The sequence below is a fragment of the Phoenix dactylifera genome, chromosome 17 (genome assembly GCF_051530095.1).
Source record: "Phoenix dactylifera cultivar Ajwa chromosome 17, Ajwa_hap1_PhDact_Kaust_v1.1, whole genome shotgun sequence".
NCBI lineage: Eukaryota > Viridiplantae > Streptophyta > Magnoliopsida > Arecales > Arecaceae > Phoenix > Phoenix dactylifera.
In genome coordinates, this window is record NC_143206.1 from 13,473,108 (window position 1) to 13,496,996 (window position 23,889).

Consider the following 23,889-nt stretch of genomic DNA (forward strand, 5'->3'; position numbering starts at 1 on the left):
ACTCGATGAGATCAAATGTCCCGCTAATACAGCAAACAGCACAAAAAAGATCCAACGATGCGTTGTTCAAGTGGGCCCCACTTCTCTTAAATGCATATACGAGGTTTATCTCGAGACAAGGTCATTTCCATTATTCGGACCGAAGGTCGTGTCCGTTTTGTAGTCCCCAAGAGTGCGAATCAGCCGGGGGCGGTCGGTAGGAGGCCTTCGCAGAAGGAGTTATCGGCACTCCGTCTCTCCATTTACGCACAGTTTCCATAAATTATTCTTTCTAAAAACTATTTCTAGGGTTGTCAGTCACTGGCGGGGGTCTTGGCTCTGGGAATTTGGGAGGAATTGCATCATCGCATCCAAGTTTCGGCAGGGAAAAAGAGGAATCGATGGAGGCCGATTCGTGGAACCGCTTTTCGTCCGCCGCCTCGAAGCGCCACCAGTCCGCCCTCCAATCGCGATACGGTGAGGCCTCGAGATCCTAATTCCATTTTGTGGGCTCTGATTCTTGTTTTTGCTGGGTCTTTTAGGGTGGGTTTTGATGAGGCATTTTGGTTACCAGATCTGTACCTTGGGTTCGAGGAGATTGATGGCGGTGATGTTGACTACCGCGCGGAGTTCCCCTGCCCGTTTTGCTCCGAGGATTTCGATATCGTCGGGCTTTGCTGCCACATCGATGATGAGCACCCCGTGGAGGCCAAAAATGGGGTATTACTTCCTATCCAGTCCTTTGAATCTGTATTAAGTGGTCTTCAATTATCCGATCTTGAAAAGGATGAACTTTGTTTTTTTCCCTATAATTGTTGGATATTTTTTTATTTTTTTGTAAGGATTGGAATGGCTATTTCTTAAGAAATTTTTTAGGTTTTTAAGTGTTTCTATTTTCTAATGGTAGATATAACTTTTCTCAAAGGTCTTTCATTATCTTACTTGGTTAAAGTTCGAACACTTTAGGTGTTTTCTTCACTTTCTGTTTAGTGAAATTTATTAGCTGGGGGAATGCATGATTTTTATAGCTGCATCTGCTATTGATGTTTACCTGCCTACGGGAATTCTGCTAGAGTTTAATCTGACAATTGGAGCCTTTTAGTGTGTATCTTTACCTTCCTGTTGTTCGAGTTTTGTATTAGATGTGCACACATTTAATTTCCTCGTTCTTTAAATGGTCACTGCAAAACTGTCATTTTTATTCAAGAACCCTCTCTTTCCCATTTTTAAATACCTATATATTTTATCTGAAGTGGGTGTTAACAAGTAGATACCATCAATCCTACTCAGTATGTTATTTTAGAATTAGAATTGAAGTTCCTGGGAATGTTTGAAATGTGTATACCAAGACATTGGCTTTTGGACAATATTGAGTGCCATTGTATGGGGATGGATCTGTAATAAGTTTTTGCTCCCTTGCTTGTACATTTCCCATGTCATTGGTCAATTATATCAAAGCGATGTACTCAACTGCTCGTTCATCCGTTTTGCCTCCATTAGGCATTCTAAGTGGGCTTAGTCATTTAACTGCTGAAGAAGATACACTTTGCTTCTAAGGAGTTCTGAGAGTGTAAGTGTTTTCACTGTGCCACAAGATCTTGATGATTACAAATATCAACCTAGTGGCATATTCAGGAATTCTGTTCAAAAGGGGGTGCAGTCATTTATGCAAGTTTTCTAATTTAAAAATTCTCAGGAGCTAATTAAATAATTTTATTTACTTTTGAAAGTCAACTTAAGCAGTTAAAAGTAATAAGCATAAGAAACAATGATAAGTAAATAAAAAAAGGGTGCAATTTAGGTCCACTGCACAGAGCTCCTTTGGGGCATATGATGCCATTCAGGGGGATCTTATTATATGAGCACCACAGATGGTCACTCTTGGATATACATGCACCAACAGCCTTATTGGCATCAGTTTTCAATTAGACGAAACATTTTTATTTGAAAAAGGAAATAAAAAGAAAAAGAATCTGAAACATAAATTGAGAAATAGATCATACTGATATCTAAAAAAGTGATTATTTTGAGAATGAATTCACAAGAAGACAAGCATGCTTGAATGAATACAAGCAGATGAGTGAATCTTCTTCTTCGTCACAAACATGAGCAAGCAGAAGAATCTGGATGAAATTCACTAAGAGGTTAACAATAAGGCAAAAATAAACCAAAAGAGTATGAGGAAAGGGGAAAAAAGGAAAATATGATTTTAGTCCTTTCTCCTTTAAATTCATTTTCTTTCATACGCCATGCTGCTTTAGCCTGGTACTGCAATTTTAATTTACTTTTCTTCTTTTCGAACTCTGTAATTCCATTTGTAGAAGAAATGCTTATGGGTTCTTCCTGCCTCTTCCACAAAAATAGTAGGAAGGTGTAAAAGAATAATGCAGCCTGATACCTCTATAACATGGTTTATAAGTTCTTTTGGATTTGCACCGATAGGGCTATCAGAAGTTTGATATTTCATGGATTCAGTAGGCCCTACTTTATTTTAGATGAATAAGAGGAAGAACTAAAGAATAACTATAGCGAAGTTCTCAAGTGACAACTCCAAAAATGTTGTACCATAGATCTTGCCCCCCCCCTCCCCCCCCCCCCCCCCCCCCAAAAAAAAAAAACCCAATTTATGCTATAGGCATGTTATAAATTTATTCCTAAAGGGGTTACCTTGTTGCTAAAGTGGTCTTACAAAGGGATCCTAAAAGTGTAGGTTGTGATATCTATGGAAATTATCAGTACTCAAAGATCATGTTTGGAAATTGTTCAGATCAGATGGCCATGCGAAGAGCTGGATCAGATGTGATTCTGTAGATATATATCCAGTACACTTCAGAATTTCTAGGGGGGAAGTGCCCCCACAGAAAATCCTTGAATGGTAGATATCTATCATTACTTGTATCAAAGTGAAGCACATGATTATGTTGCATTTATAACTACATCCAGATGGCGTAAGATGGATTTCTTCATTCTTTTTTTCATATATAGAAGTATAGAACTAAATATTTAAGTACGAGAAGATGGCATATTGTACTGTGCATGTGAAATACACAGTAGATGTTTTCAGCTTTAGTTTGATCTTTTTTTACAAAAGTATATCAGCACAAAAGTAGTGGTGTTTTTGGTGTGCAGAAGTTCTCTAAGGCTTTCTTGAATGCATATGAAAGGCTATCAGTACCTAGCATACAATATCACAATTCTTATGATTCATATCATGTAAGCTATATGTTGAAAAATCACTATTAATCTTCTAGTTGGGATGGATTATCTTTTGCAGGTATGTCCTGTATGTGCAGCTAGGGTTGGTTTGGACTTGGTTGGGCACATAACGACACAGCATGGAAGTTTCTTCAGGATATCCTTTTGCCTTTATGAATGACGGTCATCTGTTTTAAGCTAATATTATTCTGCTTAAGAAGTTGAATTCTCAGAACAGTTTAGTATTTCTTTGTATATTCTACAAAGTGGTTATGATTCGTGTTTAAATAAATATAATGATTGAATTGAATTCCTTAAGAGAAACTTACATGCAACGTAGGAGGAGATTCCGCAGAGGTTCATCTGGCTCCCATTCGATGCTATCTCTGTTGAGAAGGGACCTAAGGGAAGGCAATCTACAATCTCTTCTTGGAGGATCGTCCTACGTGGCTGCTCCTTCCTCTGCAGCACCTGATCCCTTTCTGTCATCACTGATCTACACTTTACCTGTGGCTGAGTCATCAAGAGAGGTTCAACCTGAGTCTTTGGATGAAGAAAACATGATTAACAAGAGTTCAGATGAAAAAGTTGCAGAGAGGTATGATGCGTTAGGCCATGTTAATTTAAATGTTCCCATCTTCCCTATTAAAAATCTGGGGTCGGCATGATGATTGAGAAATGGAAGATATTATTGATTCTTGCAACTTCATCAATGATTCAGAGAGTTTCTCTTTTTTAAGATGTTCTTTTAAGAAGTTTTAAAAACTTAAATTAGCATCCTGGAGATGTGATAAGTGCTGCTCACTTTGGACTGAAGAAACTTTGCATTCTAGGTAAGCACATGGTGCATGATGTTGCTTACTATTATAAAAATTTAGATCTAGGAGGACAAGAATGAATCTTAATCACCAGAACTATTGATTTCATAATTTCAGTTAGGTGCAGTATGAAGTCAAGAAATGCATATAAACCTATGTAAAACGGTATTATATCTTCTGGTATTTTAGTTTGTGTTAAGATTCAAGATGACCTCAAGTTATCCTTTATGTTTTTCTCTATTTCTATGATGTGAGTGTCATGCAATTTTTCATATTACATAAGGGAAAATTGTAATTGCTCATGCTATTCTTTGGCTTAGATTACAATCTATATTCAATAAAGGTGCATTATTTTGCTTTACCATGCATTAATGACCTAAACATTCAAATGCATCATTTAACCTCTTAACTATGTCTAATACCATTTTATCACTTCTCATTCAACTTAAATGTGAGTAGCAAATGGTTGCATGATAATCAAACTGCCAAGTAAGGTAATGCACAATAACTCATGGGCAGTGGAATCAAATTCTTGGGATAGCAACTTTGGAAGCTTGTGATGTGGGCTATCACTATCACTACTAAAGCTTGCACTATTGAGAGCATGATTTATGACTTTTCTGAGGGGATATCATTGAAGCTTTGGGGTAGCAAGGGCTCAAACTGTCAACCAGAATTTAACTCTATCATTATAAGACCTGTGCTCCAGTCAACTGCCGTCGCTCGAGTATGAACATGATTGAGGAATTTTCTGACAGTAGATGTAGTGGTTAGTCTTGGAGTTCTAGGGGCTTAAGATAAGGTGGTCCATAATTTTTTACTTATCACTTTGATTATGAATCTATTGCTAGTTGATATTAAATGTGGATTGTGGGTGCACTTACGCTGATAGTTATTGTCTTGTCTCTTACTTTGTGCCTCAGCATTGAGAATTACGTATTTAGAATCTTGTAGTCTTATGTTGAGCATGTGGCACATATTTTAACTTTTGCCTTTTCTTTTCTCTAGATTTGTCATGGGTCCATGACGACTAGTATAGACTTCTTATTTTTATTTAATCATGTTAATAGTCTTGTGGTTGTTTTATTGTATCAGGAGTACTGTTAGTTGTTATTAGCTGTCCCAAGAGTTCTACTGGTTGTTTTAGTTATTTTCTACAACTTGTAGTCTAAAGTTTTCTCATTGGCATCTATACTGATGTTATACATGTGTAAGGTGAGGAATAGTTATTAATTTGCCTATCTGTGTATTGCACTAAAGTTGATTTGTGAAATTTATACTATATCAGCCTTTTGGACATGTTTTGGGTCTTTATAGACTTAGTAGCTTACTTTAAATGCCATTCATCAATCTCAACTAACAATTCATGTCATTTCCAAGCTTTTACTGAAATGAGATTTTATCGATGATTGAAAGAAAAATAAGCACTTCGAGATACTAAGTCCTAGTTCCAGTTGACATTAAATGCCTCCAGCAATTGTAAAATCTCAAGTGCACCTGGCTGTACTAGCCTAGAACCAGAATGTGGCACCCTCAGGACGGTTTCTTAGGTGCCAGTCCAAACTAACCTGAACCAGCCCGTACAAGGCCCAAACCTACATGCTTCTAGTACCAAGCTTAAAGGTGTTTTCACACCCTTTTTTTATCCTTTCAGATACCAACTGGTACCCTGTTCTGTACTCTATGTACGTACTGGCCAGATACCAGTACAGAGCCATATGTGAAAGTTGGAATCAACTTTTTATTTGAATCAGCTGCAGAAATTCTGCTTAGTGTTTCTCAAGCACCTTCTTTCTAATTCCACAAACTGAGGAGGCATGATTTACTATTCGAGATGTTTCAGTTACCTGCATAAGAGGAAGACCTTCCAGTTAGTGATCCTACGAAATAAGGAGGATTATGATAGTGGATTTGTGTATTCAGGAGTCCATGTATTTACTTTTATATAATATAATTTATAAAGATATGAATATGTAATGGTGAAAAAGGACACATATACATATGAGGTTTACATTGATGGAAGTTAGCGAAAAATGTCATAATAGATAATTTTGACATCTGTTGAATTGTAGCGGAGGATTGTTAATGTGACAAAGGGCAACTTGTTATCAGAATTCATGTTGAAGGTGAAGTTATTGTTGAGGTGAATTCATGTTGAAGATGTGAGAATTGAACGAAATTTTATGGGCATTCAATGAAAAGATACAATAAGTCCTTGGTAAGAAGTGATCAGCTATCTCCAACATTTAAAGTGGGAGGGGAGGACCTAAGTTAACCGGGTGGAATCATTGTTGAAGAAAGGATTGGAGTTGTTGGGTGGTTGAGGATATAGTCGTTAACAGGAACAACTGCAGTAGGACTTGCGGTAGGACTCATAAAACCAAATCCTTAGAGTTGGGGTAAAGCTCATTGTTTACGGGTTTCACGACGGCGAAATCTAGGTTGGATGAACTTCTATCCGTAGTTGGTTTCTCACTGGAGTCTCTAAACTAGGAATTTTCCTCTTTCTATCCGGTCAGGTGGTTTTTGTGTTAATTATGGTTTCTATTTGGTTTCATGCATTCATAGCTTAATGTGTACTTATGATTTTGCTGGAGAGCATTTTGCTTCTTAAGTTTGTTATTATGTAAATCAAGTAAAAGACACTAAGGGGCAATACTGAAGGAAGCAGAGCATCAAGCAACTTTTAGAGGCCAAAGTACAAGAGAAATGAATAGGAAACTATTTTAAGGAGAGTATATGACTCAAATAAGCACTTCCATGGACAATATTTCTTTATATGGTACCACTTTACATGGATGAAGTTAGAGGTGATTGCAAGGGGAATAGGGGATTGCATGGACTTGAAGCTTTCGCGCAACTTGAAGATATCAAAGTATAAAAGATATGAAAAAATAGTCCTTAAGGATAGCTGATAGCGTTTTCCTAAAAAAGGATTGCAAATAATCCAGGGTAGTTTCCAATCACTTTGGCTTCGGAGCTTTTTATGATGGATTTTCCCACCTGAAAGACAAGCAAGAGATAGGGAAGCATAGATTTAAGACTACTTTCCTTGACCTTGTTGGAGATGCTTGTTTTGCTCTCATCAAAATCTTGCTAGTTGAATGGTGAAATTTGCCCCAAGGAGACCAATTGTAAAGTTGAGACCTATCCCACATCCTTATTTTCCCTATTATGTCATCTATCTCTGGACCATTATTACTACTCGCCCATTACAAAGTTGACACCCATTCCATTTCCTTTTTGCTTGTATTAGTTTTACCATTCTTACTTTTTCCTCTTCTTTGTCCTTTGTCCTTTGGTCATGATGGCTAATATTTACAACTACTTTCCTGAAATGCTTTGTCATCTTCTATGATTCTTAATTTCTATTTTTTGTCCCTTTTTAGTAAAACCTCCTGCCAGCTAACCTGATGAATGCTTCTATTTCTGATTATTTTTTTTTAAGTTTACCAAAGCAGGATGAAAGACCGTGATACTTTTTAACAGGTTATTCTCCCTTGCATTAAATGTCGTGGTGTTTCTTTTTTTTTTTCCCTTTTCCAGCCACAGTTAAACAGTTTTACATCTCTGTGAGTAAACACCAGAGATATCAAAAATGCAAAAGTCAAGTTAGCTCAGTATAATTCGCAGTTGTTCATTTTGAATCCATGGGCGACTTCTGCCAAAATTTGTTAGTCGACCAGCCACTTTGTTGGCTTCTCTGTACGCATGCTCCACCTTATAGTCAAACTGTCGAAGCAAAGTTAAATGTCTTCTCTAACTGGGTAAATCCTCCAAGGGATCCTCTGCTCCCTCTTACAATGGCATACGTTTAAACATAAGATTTTTTATCCCTTCAGATTTTGATGAGTCAACCGGCAGTTTGCCCTCAAACACTCAAGGCATGTCAATAAGATCTTGAATCTTCATATGTAGTTAAAGATCTTTACTTACAGGATTATCTGCATATTGCAAATGGGGTATGGTTGAATAGCTGGTTGACATTTAAATCTGCCAAATCTGGGGCTGAAAATAGATTGGATATCAGTAAGTTAATATTTGTATCCATTTTTGTTTGGCGAATATGAATACAATATGACTATTAATCAGATGTTGAAATTTGCATCCACATTTGTTTTAATGGATACGAATATGAATCTGATATTGACAGTATGGATGTAAATGTTAATATAATTGAATCATTAAACTTAGGGTAGAATAATATTTCACTTTATGCTTTATTAACTAAAGTGTATAAGCTTCCTAACTTTTATTATTTTCTAAAATAAAAGTGATCTTGCAAAAAACAAAAAAGATGTAACTGCACCCACTCAAACACAGTACTCTTTTAGTGGATCCTAATAATTCTTCTAAGCTACACTCTTAAAAAACTGACTGTTAATGATGCAATACACTAAATCATAGTTGTAGCTATATAGAAAAATAAATAAATTATAGACATGTTGATGTTGTGACTTCTTTCCTTCTGGAGATTATGAGAACTATACCAGGAACTAAACAAGGTTGCAAACAATTATCCAACAAAAAAAGATTGCAAATGGAATTGAATACTCAGAGATCAGTTTTTCGTGTCTGTTTTTCTTTGATAGATGCAGATACTGATATGGATATTAGTCAGATTTGAAATTTGTATTTGTATGTGGATAGATTCAGATGTGAAAATGGATCCAGACAGATATTATCTGATCTTTATTTTCCTTAACAGGATCACAATCTCATTTTTTATGACGTGCTGCACTTTTATTAACAGTGTTCATAAGAGTTTTGAAAGGAACAAGGGTAAATCAGATACATTACTGTATTTTGATATATATTATAACTTTATTCAGCTGATGGATTCGTGGTATATCTACAAGTTATATCTTGAATCCTGGTGTTGCTTTCTCTCTCTTGCAATTTGCTATCGTTTTGTAGCATTTTGGACAACTTTTGTATGATATACTGTAGAAATGCTCCTTTGGCCACATGACAATCTAAAAGCATGGTGAAAGAGCTGCCACTACAGTGCCCTTTCTTGGTATTTTTTGTTGGAGGTCAGTCCTACAGTAAGAAATACCAGCAGCCTGTTTCAGATCTGTGGAGACAAGTTAAAGAATGGAAACCTAGGAATATATGATTGGAGATAGCAAGTAGTACTTAAAAATGCACATATTTGGTGGAGAAGATTACATGTCAATGAGCCAGTATATATGGACTACAAGAGAAGTATGCCATCGGATGCAGAATTTTAACAATCATGCATTATTTGACAGCTTTAGATGTTCAGCTTCGTGACCTCCTGATGGCAGAGGACTCTGCATAAATTTAGTTAAATAGGAATTGATGATTATTCTTGTTTTGGGGTTTGGAGTTTCTTTTAGATAAATTTTGATTTCACCCATTCAAACATGCATAGTTTAGTCAATATGCTTGTGGGGAGAGTGACTAGGATCATCTCTTGGTTGTCTTAGCCACATTGTTTTTAAAATAAAATCTGCATCTTCCATAAGAAAGTAGGGGATGATTAAGCTGAAGATGAATTTGTTTCCAACGTCAGTCTGCTTAAAAATAAGGGACTAGGATTTCTGGGAACGTGGTACCTTAGCTTTCCCCCTCCCAGAAATCCTAGTCCCTTATTAATCTGGTCTATTAAAAATTTAAATAATTTGTTTTTCTTTGAACTGAATAATTTACAGTAAAACAACTTCTTTGCTGAAATCTATCTCATCTTGCCTTATTGGTGTCTGAATTATTGTTATAAAGTGGTTCTGAGGGGGCATGCTTCTTGAACAGGGTTTGCTACGCTAAAGCTGAGGATGCTTTTTTTTTCTTTAGTTTTTGATTGCTAATTTTCTCCTGATAATCCAATGAGATCTGCCAGGCACTTTCTTCACCGTTCAAAATGGTCTACTTTTCTAGAACATTCAGAATTGGATCTTCTTGTTTTGCCATATTGGCCTATTTTTCATCAGCAACAGAATTCATAATATATTTAGATTTAGAGAAAATACTGGGGCAACATTTAATTCGTTTTTAGTTTCACGGGCCTGTGCACCTTTGCCTGCCTATTTCTACTTGGGATCTGTTGCCATGGCTTTGGTTTATGCAACCATATGATTATCATCGTTGCCTATAACACTTAGTCTACAATAATTTATTGCATTTAAGTATCATTATGTTAGTCTATATGTTGTAGTTTCGTAATTATTTCAGCACTGTTTTTGTTCATTTCACTAACTGTTTGATGTTCCACCAGGGTGGAATCATCTTTATCTGAGAAAGATCAGCAAGAGAGAGCCAGGAGGAGTGATTTTGTGCAGGAGCTTGTGCTCTCCACAATATTTGGTGACGCATTATGAGGGAGTACTCTACCTCTATGTGGCAGGAGGGATCCTTATGGAAACCTGAAGACCATCGGCAGGCTGGTACGTTGTTGTAATTGTTGATTATGGCTCTCTTTTTAAGCGTTGGGGGCATTTATTTAAATGTTGTATATCTAAAAGTCTTTTAAGAGAGAGAAGATAATGGAATGTATTATATATTTAATGATAGTATCAAGATATGAAGGGACTATATCTATATGGGGGCCATGCGTGCTTGAAATGGAAGACTTCACCACTTGAGTATCCTGTGAGTTTGTTATGACAACCTGCCTACCCGAGTAATATCTAATTCCTCTTCTTCTTGCAGAATTGCAATGTAGGTTGCTGACAAAATTCCTTCTGATGCTAAAGAAAACGTGGCGTTTAAGTAGTTGTCCTCTTTGCTATAAAGGACATGGTTGCCATAATTTCTTGTCATTGATCTTGTAGCACCCCAGGCCAGCCCAGTTTTTTTTGGGCTTGTGGGCTGGCCTGAAGAAGGCCGCCCAAATTCACCGTCCCTTGTGGCATGATGAAGGGGAGAAGAAGACTGTTCTTCCTCCTCCGCTTCTGGTAGAAATCGGGTACTTCCAAGACAATTTAAGTTTATCTAGAATTCAGGGATTTTATCTATTTAATCCCCATCCTCGTTAGGTTTCCTTCACCGGAATCGTCAAGAATAGTTGCCAATTTCGAGCCCTTTTCTTGGGCTTTCTTTCTCGATTTCTCACCGGAAAAGGTCATCGGAGAGCCTCGCTGGATAGGTATGAGCTCTCCATCTTCTCCTCATTCCCTTGTGTTTTGGGCTCTTGTTAGCATAGATTTGAGTCGGCAATCGCCGGAGTCTTCTCCGAAACAGAGCACCTTTATTCCTATTTCTTCCAACGGGTTTTGGCACCGTCGAATGTTGAGTTTGGCCGGGGTTTGCGGCCACCTAAGGTCGCCGTCGAGTGGGCAGCCAGGCCTTTGCGGCTACCACCTATTGCCGACAAGGGGAAAGAAAGAATAGACGGAAAGAATGATTCTTTCCTTTTTCTTGTTTTCTCTTTTTCTCTTCTCTCTACTTTCTCTCTCTAGAAGACTCAAGGAACCCAGAATCGGGTCATGTCGACCTGATCTATGAACCAGAGTTGATCTGAAAAGAAGCTCTAAATTGTCCTAGTGCTTGGGTTGCCTAATGGACTGATCACCCGACCTTGTCAAATATCTATGGAACTCACTGATGATGAACTATGTTAAACGACCTTAGCTCTGATCGAGTACACGCCTTATGATTTATTGATCGAATTGCTCAGGTCTGACTCACCCGAAATCGTCGATGCTATCATCCGGCCAATCTTTTCTATTTCTTATTATTTTAATTCGATTAAAACTGTCAAACAAAAATTTATTTTGATTTTAATATTTTTATAGGGTTAACTGAATTGCTTAGTGAAGTTTGACAATCTAAGACAAAAGAGATAAGTAGATTTTACGCTCCTTATTATTTTTCAAATAATCATGTTTTCTGTACATAAAATTTACTTGTAGAAATATCATGCTTTTTTTAAAATTATGGATCATTATATGTGTTATGAAAATCATGCTTATTATGAGAAATAGTTTCATAAATATTTTGATGAATATAAGTTTATTATGAAATATGAATCTGATCATGTCTTTTTTTCTTCTATTTATATGTATATTTTAAGAAATAGATATAAGTGTTTTAAAGACTTAGATTGCTATGAATGTCCCTAAAAATGGAAGCCAATCAATACCTTAGAGCTAGCATCCAATAAAAATGGCCTTCTGCCAATGGGTTAAAGTTGGTGATGAATAAAAACTATGATATCTTATTGATTACGAAGATAATCCTGTCAGGCTGTCACGGATTAGTGATCATGGTACGAATATCTGTGAGCAATGTTTTTGATCCATAATAGGATTAAATATCATGAAGAACGAATTACGGATTTATTTGCAATAATGAACTTGGTACTCTGTTTATAAAAGATGGATGATTAGATCATATATGATTTGCTTTATAATTTATTCTTAATATATTGTATTGTAAAATGCTTATTTTGGAATATCTATTATTTTTCTTAAATGATGCATTGATATGAAAAAACTTATGCTTGATCCAGTAAGGTAGTGAAAGGTTTGCTTACTGAGCTGTGTCGCTCATATACCTCTATTTTTTTTTCTCTTCAGATAAATAGGGCCGATAGGAACGAAGGATGGTCCAGGCTTGGAGTTTGCATTAGCAAACTTGGTGATCTATATAGCAGAGTAGAAGTTTAGTTCTTCAGTTGATTATGAAATTGTTATTAGTGATTTTCTGAAAAGTATGAATTATGGGTTTGACATTTATATTTGGATTTAGATGCTTCGAACCAATATTGGTTTTATTTAATAGATGATGAAATTAGATTTTTGTTTATTCTATTATATTTGAGATAGAATTGAAAACTAAATGAAACGTTTGGCTTCGAATTATTATGGATATACCTCTCAGTAGCACAGCCATATCATTCTCCAGATTTGGGGTGTGACAGATCTCTCGAGCTTGATAGAGGGTTCTAATTATTTGTGCACTAATGAATATAGGAGCCATGTTCAGGTAAAATTGCCATCTTCTTAGTTAGAGTGAGAGGTTGAGGAGGTACTCCTGTAATCTTGTCTTGGATTCCTGGGTTGAGATCGGTGGCTTGGGCTTTCTTGATGGCTTGGTTTGTTGGCATGCAAATTTTGCAAGGCTGAAGTAAGAACTTGCACTTGTTGGAAGAGCAGATTGAAATGCTATCAATATCAAGGGTCAGCTGAGAACCTGGGAGAGGTGTGTGGTGGGCTTTTTTCTTCTTAGGAATATGATTTCTGGGAAGCAGATTCCTAGGAAGAGGATGTATAGGAAAGTACTTTTGGCATGTTTGGTTGACCATGGAAAAATAATAAATTTTTAAAGTGCTTATGTTTGGTTGACTATCTACTTTTCTGAGAAAGTTATGTATAATTTCTATTATATCCTTAATAAAAATTAGGCCTTTAATACCTTTTTAATGTTTCTTTAATGTTGAAGGGCCTTTTTGAGGAAAAAAATAAAAATAGAGTGATTTCCGCCTCATAGGAAAGTAACTTTTTCATGTTTCTCTCACGGAAAAGACTTTCCCATGAAATGTGGGAATCATATTTTTATGGAAATACAACTTTTCCGTCTCTTTTCTTTGAAAACTCTAATCAAACAAGAGGCATCTCATTATTTTTCCGTTGATCACACTTTCTCCGCTTCTTTTCTCGCGAACCAAAGGAGCCTTAAATGGTTGTCTTGTCAAGCATGTGTTGCGGGAGGAGGTTCTTTGGTTTAGCCCAGGGTACCACATCATTTAGTGAGGCACGGGCTCAACTGACCTGGCCTTCCGGCCAACTACTTAGGCTCGAGCTCACTACTTATTGGGATTCGGGCTTTCTTTCTTTTTTTTTTTTTTGCTCTATCCAATGGAGTGGCTAGAGGGAGAGGATCCAGTGCTGGTCGTGGGGCTGGAATTGGGAAGCTCTTGAGCTTGGCAAGAACATGATAGCCTGGCGAATGCCATAATTTTCGACAGTGGTGTGGCAGTCGTGGTCGAAGAGGATGCCGTCGGAGCAAAGCATAGCGTAGGGAATGTTGATGTCGGCCCAGGCGGAGTGGAAGCCGGTGACCGACGTCGACCTTGATGAGATCCGCATAGACACCTCAATCGTAGAGGGTGGAGATGATGTAGTTGGTAGAGAAAGGGACAGGGATGATGCGAACAGCATCATCGACAGCGACGACGACAAGCATGAACTGGGGGAGGAAGAGGGAATCAACATGGAAGGGCGAGGGACATTGGCGGGGGAAGCAGCAGCAGAAGCCGAGCTAGCCACATAGGCAACACTGTGCATGAACTGGGGGAGGAGGACGTCAGTGTGGAGGGGCAAGGGGACGTAGTGAGGGAAGCGGCGGCGGAAGCCTGACCAACCAACCAACCACGGAAGTCATTAAGGCAGATGATGAGGGAGGGGAGGGAGAAGTTGCAGGAGAGTGGGAGGAGGAGAGGAAGACAAGGGTGTAGCCGAGAGAGAGGAGAAGACGAGAGGAGTAGTTCGGCCTCTTTTTCTTAATCAAAACTAGGCTCAAGTTAACAACAACAACAAAAAAGAAAAATCAGAACCAGCTAGGCCGTGAAGCATGGACTTAGAGCAAAATTAGGCTGCTGGGCTCAGAACTAATATGTTGTATATATGTTATACAAATAGCCTCGAGTTCGGTCTATTTAATGAGCAGGCTCAATTTTCAAATTTGGTCCAGCTTGTCGAGCTTAAAAATCAAGTTCAGACATATTTGAAACACTACAAGTTTGAGCAAGCCAGATCTATTAGTTACCACTAAGAGCATAATCGAGCCAAACCGAGTCGAGCAGCCAGAAGCTCGAGCTCAAGTAAATTCAAAATTTACGTGCTCCAAACTTGACTCGAGGTTGATCAAGTCCTAATATCTAAGTTCGAACTCAATTTGACCAAAAAAATAAATAACATTTGAGATTAACTTGACTCGACTCGAACATCAACCAAGCCATACTCAGGCTCGAATATGAACCGTGGTCATATTCAAAAAAATATGATTAAAAGTTAAAAATTAGATCAAATTAGAAAAATATAAATATTATATTTCAAATTATTAAATTAAGACTAGATTTGTAAGATTTTGAGCCAGATATTTTGCTAGTCAACTTGAATACGGTAATAGTCGAATCAAGTCAAATGGTTGCACCCCTAGTCACCTTTGTTGGAACTCTTTTTGTTTTTTGTTTTTTTTTGTCTCTTCAAGTTGTTCTTTCCTTGGATGCCACTTCGCTCCATGCTTCGTCAGACCGCAGCAGATTTCTCTACATAAATAAATAGAGCACCATCGTTGCGTCGTTCCAGAGTCACCTCAATTTAAAGTTTAAACCAATAAAAAAATCACGAAAACGAGGTGGGAAAGGGTGGGATAAGAAGAAAGAAGGTTCGGCCTAACTCCTAAGCCAGGTTCTCCAGCGCTTCATTCCTGCCCATTCCCCATTCAAGAGCTTATATTATTTTCACAGGCGTCAAGCTTTTTGTGTTAGGAGAACCTGCTTGCAAGGCCTGCACTAAGATGTGCAACAAAAGCACGGGAATCCCTCCCACAGCACGCAAGACCGCCGCCTCTGCTGCAAGCAATGCCGCTCGTGGATTCCTCCCTTCTTACCACATCCCAGGCCTTCTCTCTGCAATGCAACCTCGGTTCCCATCGAGTCCTATATTTCTGGTGCCGGTTCACTTCCAGCCACATCCCAGAGATCATCCACCATGGCCATCACGCATGATGATTTGTCCCTCAGGGCCCACCGGAGCACCGATGTCAGGAGCAAGCTAGCTCCCTCCCTCGCGGCTCTATCCGTGGCCTGTGGCCTCTTCAGCTTTGTTTTATGTCTCGCCGCTGAGGGCTCCAGGACTGAGGTAACAACAATCCATATCCCCCTTTGATCAGCAGATTCTCTCAGGACATCCATTTCTAGTACTGTTAACCTGGTAATTCCCCATTCTGAATGCACAAAGCGCATGGCGCCCTTTGAATCATTACTGAATACTTTGGCAGGCCACTTGGTATATCATGAGCAACCAGGGTAATGGCAGTAAGACATACCAGTGCGTCTACGACGGGAGCGGCCGGAGACCGCTGGTGCTCGCTGTGAGTGCATTCCTGTTGCTTGCGGTGGCCATGTTCGCAGAGCATGCCTATATGTTGGTGGCAGTAACGAGCCCTAAACCGCCGGGATCACTAGTAGCCTGGACGCCAGAGGATCCAAGCTTGGCATCATCCGCCAGAAATCTTGCATGGCAGACCTGTTTTATTTTTCTCGCAACCTGGTAAGAAGGTCTACATTTGCATCAACATTCAGGCCATCATGCCATCATCTATTAAAGCCTGCATGCACGCAGATGTGGTGCCATTGAACAACGAGAGCATCCAATTTTTGACCGTTTTGTGTTCTGCTTGCAGGATCTGTTTTACCATCGCTGAGGTGCTTCTGATGATTGGCATGGCCGTGGAATCAAGCCATATAAGCCAATGGACAAAACCAAGGCCTGACTGCCATGTAATTCGGCCAGGGTTATTTGCAGCAGCAGGAATCCTTGGATTGATAACGGTGTTCCTTGGAATCGCCCTGTATCTAACGGCGTTCAGGACTCAAACGTTGCACCAGGTAGCGGAAGGCATGCAAAGAGGAGCACCAAACACCGCTCACCAGCATCGCGTACCCCCTAGTGCGCCAGGAGAGCCAGGTGCCACGGCGGCGCATCAAAGCCAGGCCCCGCAGGAGAATCCCTCACTCAATAAGACCTCGACTTCAGCATAACTTCAAATGGATTTTGGGTATAACATAACTATGTGCCTTACAATGGTTTCACTGTATCTGAATTCAGTAGGTTTCTTTATTCCGCTACTTCATAAGCTGGGAGCCCTCAAACCAGAAACCTGAGAACGCCTAGCAGATTGACAGCAGGATTTCTTGAAAAATATCACTGTCAACTACTGTTCCATAAAAATTTCCAAGTGGTTAGTTATCAAACTATCACAATCTGAGATAGCACTGGAGTTAGTTTACCAAACAATAAAGTGACAACTTACATACGGCATCAAACAGTTTATTCTACTTTCCTTTTTTTACATGTAGAAGCAAGCCACCCTGAGAAACCGAATACTTGCATGAGAATTATAAGGTGGTTCATCAATCTTTTCACCTAGACACTGTCGACCGGCTACGTCGTTTTCCTTCCATGGCATCCTTCTTTCTTCTGCACTCGACACAAAGATAAGGACCCTCCAGTGGTTTTGATGTGGGCGAAAAATAAGAACCTGCAGTGGCAGATAAACCCTCATTTGGTGTTTGATCCATTTGGCATATTGCGCATCGGAAAGGCGCCGAGTTTGCCTTCAACGGGAAATTTTTACCCAACCTACATGAAAGCAGGTTTAGAGTGAGCATCTTCTCTAACGCACAAGGTGATAAACATATTATGCCGACGATTTTTGGAAACCATGCTAGGCTCCAGTGAAACCAGATCCCTTGGTCAACCGGCCACTCAACAGTAGAAATAATCTTAAATTTACTGAGAATCTGATCAACAAAAATCTACTTGTAGAGTCAAAGATACTGCAATGATGACTGGCTCAAAGTTACTTTCCATCATTCCTGCAAGCTGGGGCTATGTCTACGCGGGAACCGCTGGCCATCCAAACAGAAAGAAAACGGATGCGTTCGATACTCGAGCAATATGCATCAATCAGTAAGCCTAGGTGATAAATAAACTTATTCCAGTGCTCAACATAAACTACTAAATGCTAAAAACATATAAATCCCCATGCAAATGCAAACAAAAGCCCAACCAACATAAGGAGAATCCTTGCTAAATGCATTTTTAGAAAAAACGTATGCTCACTGTTGGGTGGTTATTTTCTTGTTTTCTTGAGCAGTACACAGGTTTTGAGCCTGGACCTCCTCCAAGGGCGAGGCCTTTAGGGGGAGGTGCCAACTATCAGAGCTAACAATTGTTGGCAATTTTTGTATTGGTTCAGAAGGTATTCCTATGCCTTCTTTGTACATACCATAACACATTTACAACGTCATTATATCATAAAACCATTATAAATTCAAAAAAAAAAAAATGAAGGATAGAACCAACAGCCACGAAAATCCAATTTGATATCCTTCAACCTTTCGCCTGAATGATGCCTAGAAGGGAAATGGGGAAGCCATCTATTCCAGAAGAAAAGGTCCCATTTCTCATACATAGATACATGGATCTTTCCAATGATTTTGTTGAAATTTAATATATATAATGTATCCATGGGAAACTATGGTTTTAACCCTGTTCAACACCGCCCATGTTTCACATACACCTCTTGGGTTTTAAAAAAATTTAGTTGAACCCATCAACTTAATTTTTGTTGCAATCTGACCCTTCTGTCCATCTACCGTGACCGTAAAAGACTAATGACTGGACTTCAATAAAAGACTAACGTGATGACAACATGTGTTTTAAAATTTGCTAAAATTTCAAACATGCCCTTGTCCATGTCTAATTGAAGATGAAAAAACTCCCAACCATGTTTGCCCTCTGCAATGAACCCATTTGCACTCGCAGCTCTATCCAATTGCCTCAACATCACCTCCTATGCCACTCCCCAAGGCCATTGTCCTCGCCCCAACAGTCATCACCGTCATTGGAGCCTCCACTGCCATCGTCCCTATCGTGGCTGACCTCGCCATCCTTAAGGAGCAGCCCAACTTCACCAAGATGGTCAAGGACTCCGTCGCCATCGGTGATAAGATCTACCCCCAAGACTTTATCCACCAGTAACAAACATCAGTAGTTGTTGGAGTGAGCATTGTTTATGCAGTAGATGGGAGGCCATGGGGCAGCTAATGTCTATGTGGGTGCCTTTATAGTGGCAACAACAAAATTAGATGTTGCCTACAGTAGTGCTGATCACAATAGTGATAACCATTGCCATGGTGATGGTCAAAATCACAAAACCAGCTATATCCAAAGCTGACACATAATGCAATAACCATTGTTTAAGAAAGCTTAGTATCCTTCTACCTAGGGTAATGCACCTGCTTTGGACTACACTTGCTTGCCAAGTGCTTCCTTATTAAAAATGTTTTCACAATATCTGCTTCCCTGCACCTGCATCTACACCAATATCCGCTCCCACACCGGCTCCTAATTCTAGCAACTAAGTAACAACCACCACTCATTATAGTTTCAATTATAACAATAATAACCAGAAGTGTTGAATGTGCCTATGAAAGCAACAAAATGTGCCTACAACAGCATTAAACACAATAATCGAAAAGGCAAAAAAAAGGGAGACAGGCAAGAAGAACTTAGCTCTAGTTACTGTTACCTAGGCACTTGGCATGAGTGCCAGCAGTCTAAACGCCCTCAAGTGTCAAATGTGCGGTCTCCAAAAAGGGGGGAGGAAAGAGAGATATGGTCTAACAAACAAAATAATAAAATGGCCATGAGTTTGCATGTCGTTGAAGTCATTTGTTTGGCTTCATTTAAGATTACTTTAGATATGACAAGAAACTTTGATAATTAACTGTGATAACTTTGAAGAAAGAAACAATGATACATGGCATAAAATGTACAGATAGCTATGACAACCTGATATCAAAAACATAATGATACTTCGCTTAAAGTGTCCAGCACTTGAAATTAAGAGTCCATTACATGATACTTCCAAAAACAATAACAAGTATTGCACTTGTTGCTAATGTGAATAGAGCACTTGAGTGTAGTGTCTAGTTGTGAATAGACACTACCCTCTCTAGTTTGCACTTGTTCAGACTAATCTTGGAAACGGAACAATAAATGGTTGGTCTCATTAATTGCTAAACTTTCACCAATTTTAATAATTCCATACTAGAAATTTACTAAAATTTATTTGGGAATGCAGTATTTTAGAGTTTTAATTTTCTGTCAAGGCTTATTTGTTCTCCGAAAGCACTATAGGCACCATTTAGAAAGGTCTCAATCACATAGGAATGAGGGTTCCTAACCAGCAAACCCATATCAATACTTGAACATTTCTAGTTACCTAAACAACACTGAAATATAGAACAGCCTCTGTCATGTTGATTCTGGTCACGTCACCACCATGAACCCTACCATGTTCGTGTCTATAGTATCAACCAATTATACCAAGGAAATCCACATGAAATACTTATCGTCAAAGACACTAAGAATAAGTGCAAGTTGAAGATGATTCGTAGCTATCATATTGGAAGATGGTTTTAGTAAGTTCTAATTGAGTTCTCCTTTATCCTGGCTAGCTCTTTCTCCTCTTCTATCTTTGTAAGTTATAACTGTTTGTCAGCTTATTTATTAGATATTTTCTTCTTTCCAGGTTCTATTCATTTTCTCTCTGAATTGAAGGACAGAATGGGGTGTGAGAGAGGAAGAGAGAGGGTATTTATATCATGAAGTGAAGATAGGATACGGATCATCCGCATGCATTGCACATGCCCTTCATTGACAAGAAAAATCGAATGAAGAACTAACAAGAAATTTAACAATAGCTGGTTAGGATGAGATATTTGACCATGAGGACAATATAAATAAACAAGTTGATAAAGATTTGTTAGCATTACTGTAAGGAACAAAATAAAAGAGGTCTAAAGTGATATCTTAATTTACACAAAGTCATGAACCAACAAGGATAAAAACCAACAAAAATACCAATTATCTATTGAAAATAAAAACATACTACTTCCAACGGCGTACAAATGTGCATGTCATCCATCATTATGTGCAAAAGTTAAAAAAAGGAAGCAAGAAAATGAAGCTCTACATTAATTCAACACACATTTGATTTATTTTTACATATCAGTATACCTGCTGCATAGTTGTCATTGCAATTAAATAGAATTTCTTTATTCAAATATTAACTTATATTATCACCATAGTCATGCAACAAACCAGGCCACACTCAGATTTGCCAGAGGGCTAGGGCTTAGTGCCAAAAATGTACTGTTTGAGGTCTCACTAAAACCTATTGGAATTAAAATGTCTAACCATGAAAGATAAAAGTGTCGTAAAAAGTTTAAAGAATGGTCTGGGAGTTTCATTGAATAGAAACGAGTACAGGAATTCCACAAATATAATTGGATGATCTATCGAAAAAGGATGCATATAGAACTAAATATAATTTGCTATAACAGAGCATGGAAGAATTTGGTTAGCAATACATAATTAACAAATTTGCAGTGCTGTGAGGTAGAGAAAGAGTTTATCGTGGAAGATAAGCTAACATTTGCAGCCCCTCTGCTATTTTGTGCTTAAATTTTATGTCGTCTCAGCAAAAAGATGATCTCAACAAGAATTTTGAATTTCTGGATGAAAATTGTTGAAGATCTTTTGGCTCACAAAGGAAAGAAATTCATAAACTATTTGGCAAAAGATTTTCCCAGCACAAATAACGCAACAAATTGTGTTATGAAGCATGATAGGTTACATATCATAGCATCATTAACAACAAAACGGGATAATAGATGGGATTAGATGAAGTCGCACCTTTCTTCCAGTATTGCAGAACCCTCTTCAAATAGTTCCTCGACTACACCAACAGACGAAAGTTTGTTTGCGTGTTTACCAGCAGTGTTCCGTAACTTTCTCCCGAAAAGAAGAGATGTAAACTTATTCTGATGCTTTTTTGGTGACAGTGGTAGGACGAAATGATCAGGAGGAGGTGGAACGATATCAACAACTACACAAGTTGTATCATCTTTCAGTCCACTTTTTCTCAAAGCTTCCTAAATAAATCAAATCCACGATAATTCAGCTACATGAGCTTAACACTAGTGACAAAACCATAGTACTGAAACAGATAACTATATAAGAAATAAAAACGAGGTGACCTATTAATGAATGGCATCACCTTAACAACCAGCTTTGCAGCAAGTTCTGCAGGTATCCCTCGGCAGGCCTTCGCAGCCACCTCAGATGACAAAGCATCCCATATGCCATCTGATGCAATTATTAGGCGTCCTCCAGCTCTTGATAGCTAACCATCCAATCAAGAAAATGCATCGGTCCATAGCAAATCGAATGTAACAGAGCACCAAGTTTGATTTACACACCTTCACTTGCTTAACATGTGGTATTGGGACGATGAATTCACCCACGTCCGTGTCGCCTATTGACCTTGAAAGGCATAAGCCACCCGGCCAGCAGCGGAGCGGACCCACCTGAGAAGGCAGCACCAAAAAACCAAAAAAAAGGCTCACAGATCCTAATCAAGAAATAAATTTTGATCATAAAACTTGCAACAGAGTTCATTGACACCGGATACCTCCTGCCCGCCAGAAAGATTAAGCCTCCCCACCTCCCCACCACTAGCAGTAACACGTTCCCTCTCCTCGGCATTCTCTTCCAACCTATGATCGACGGTCAGCAAAGAAACTACACCACCCTGTGTATCCAGTATGCACCGCGAGTCACCCACTGATGCAACCGTCACCGTCCACCCATCAACCACGACAAGGGTCACGGTGGTTCCCGAAGTCTCTCCTGCGGGCAACAATCAAAGATCAGATTTTTACGAACAAACAAACAAGCAAAAACGACAAGGAGGCACGCATCAAAACTTGCCTTTTCGCTGGAAATCTATATCAGTCCTCACGAAACCGGCAACCAGAGCCTGTGGAAGGGCCTGGAGCCACTCCTCCCTACCAAGCCCCGGAGGAATCGCACTCGTAACATTGTCCAAAAGATGCTCTTTTGTGAACACGGCCGCAGACACTCCGTTGTGCCCATCAAAGATCTACAACCAAGCGCCGGATCCCGTAATCCAAACCGAAAAGAAGCCAAAAGATGAGAAGAAATAAGAAATCAAAGGAGACGGCGATGATACCGCGAAGACCGAAAAGGAAGAGGAGGGGTTGCCGGGGATCCGGAGGCAGTCGGGCTTGACCAGGAAGTAGTCCTCGCCCCTCTTAGCGAAGGCGTGGTGGCCGCACTTGACGGTGGGCTTCTCGGACTTGTCGCCGTGGAGCTCGCGGCCGATGAGGGTGGCGAGGGGGACAAGGGGGGGTCTCATGCCCGGATCCCGAAGCTGCCGCACGTCGGTCATCGGCGACGACTCCGCGGTCCACTCAGAACCCTAGTCCATTCAACTTCTGCTCCTTCGGCGACCAATCCCATCTCAACAACCGCATTTTTCTTGCACCCTTCGGATCCAGATCAAGACAAAAGATCCAAGCAAAATATCAAGAAATGGATCGACGGAAACCCTAACCGAGATCGGCAGAGGGTATCGGAGGCCCCAAAGCCGGTCGGAGAGGCGTCGAAGAATCAAGAAAAGGGAAGGAAAGGTGAGAAAGGATGGCAGGAGGGGGGATCCAACGTGGCGAAGATATCGAGGAAGGATAGCGCGAAATCACCGTAGCCCACGGATTCGGGATTTGGCACGAAACAATGAGTGAGAGAGAGAGAGGCGGGGGGGTTCTGCAGTCCCTAGTCTGGGAGAGAGCAGTAATGCTGCTGAATGCGGGAATAAAATCTCTAAAAGAAACAAGAAAGAATAGGGAAAGGAATAGAGTAGAGTCGGTACTAGGCGACCAAAGTGGAGGAATCAGAGAGGCGTTCTGTTTTGCTTCGCTTTTCCAGTTGTCTATTCCACGGCCTCTTACCGATTGCTTGGGGTTCATGTGCTCAGGAAATGTGAGCTGGAAAGACTAAGATATTCCTATCAAACATATGATAGTTATCCCGCATATAATAGTGCCAACCTACAAGTAGAAGCATGTATGATGTATAGTCTTTGCGCTCTATACCGCTTTTTTGAACTCAATGAATTTGAGAATTGTTCGAGAATAATAACTCTCGAATAGTTATTGACTGGCTCTCTCGGTGCCTGAGGCCCTATTCCGATGTGCACCCGCTGCTTCTTATATTTGGAGAATGGCCTTGTAACTCGAACGCTTCTGAGCTTCGCAAGTTTATCGCGAGAATAA

At 39.4% G+C, this 23,889-nt stretch overlaps 3 protein-coding genes across 5 annotated transcripts; 2 read left to right on the plus strand and 1 right to left on the minus strand.

The window, feature by feature from the left end:
- Positions 1-126: 126 nt before the first annotated feature.
- On the plus strand, positions 127-12,817 carry LOC103711242 (protein DEHYDRATION-INDUCED 19 homolog 2). 2 transcript variants are annotated; one of them, XR_604741.6, is made up of 6 exons: positions 130-456; positions 554-699; positions 3,254-3,331; positions 3,504-3,772; positions 10,231-10,399; positions 12,533-12,817. XR_604741.6 is itself a non-coding variant. In XM_008797315.5 (5 exons), the coding sequence occupies exons 1-5, from the start codon at positions 381-383 to the stop codon at positions 10,331-10,333; spliced, it is 672 nt and encodes a 223-aa protein (XP_008795537.1). In that variant the 5' UTR covers positions 127-380; the 3' UTR covers positions 10,334-10,553. The 2 variants fall into 2 exon arrangements, 1 of the variants encoding a protein (XP_008795537.1); XM_008797315.5 differs by lacking the exon at positions 12,533-12,817 and having other exon boundaries at positions 127-456; positions 10,231-10,553.
- Positions 12,818-13,780: 963 nt separating this feature from the next.
- On the plus strand, positions 13,781-16,817 carry LOC103711240 (transmembrane protein, putative (DUF1218)). The gene is made up of 3 exons (XM_008797313.5): positions 13,781-15,820; positions 15,960-16,231; positions 16,365-16,817. The coding sequence occupies exons 1-3, from the start codon at positions 15,671-15,673 to the stop codon at positions 16,720-16,722; spliced, it is 780 nt and encodes a 259-aa protein (XP_008795535.1). The 5' UTR covers positions 13,781-15,670; the 3' UTR covers positions 16,723-16,817.
- A 54-nt stretch (positions 16,818-16,871) lies between these two features.
- LOC103711241 (putative protein phosphatase 2C 33) lies at positions 16,872-23,689 on the minus strand. Of its 2 annotated transcripts, XR_015974489.2 has the most exons (8): positions 22,788-23,585; positions 22,526-22,697; positions 22,227-22,444; positions 22,015-22,122; positions 21,813-21,938; positions 21,449-21,687; positions 16,995-17,323; positions 16,872-16,898 (listed from the first exon to the last, which is right to left on the minus strand). XR_015974489.2 is itself a non-coding variant. In XM_008797314.6 (7 exons), exons 1-7 carry the CDS (start codon positions 23,004-23,006, stop codon positions 17,104-17,106), a joined length of 1,302 nt encoding a protein of 433 aa, XP_008795536.2. In that variant the 5' UTR covers positions 23,007-23,689; the 3' UTR covers positions 16,924-17,103. The 2 variants fall into 2 exon arrangements, 1 of the variants encoding a protein (XP_008795536.2); XM_008797314.6 differs by lacking the exon at positions 16,872-16,898 and having other exon boundaries at positions 16,924-17,323; positions 22,788-23,689.
- Positions 23,690-23,889: the final 200 nt, after the last annotated feature.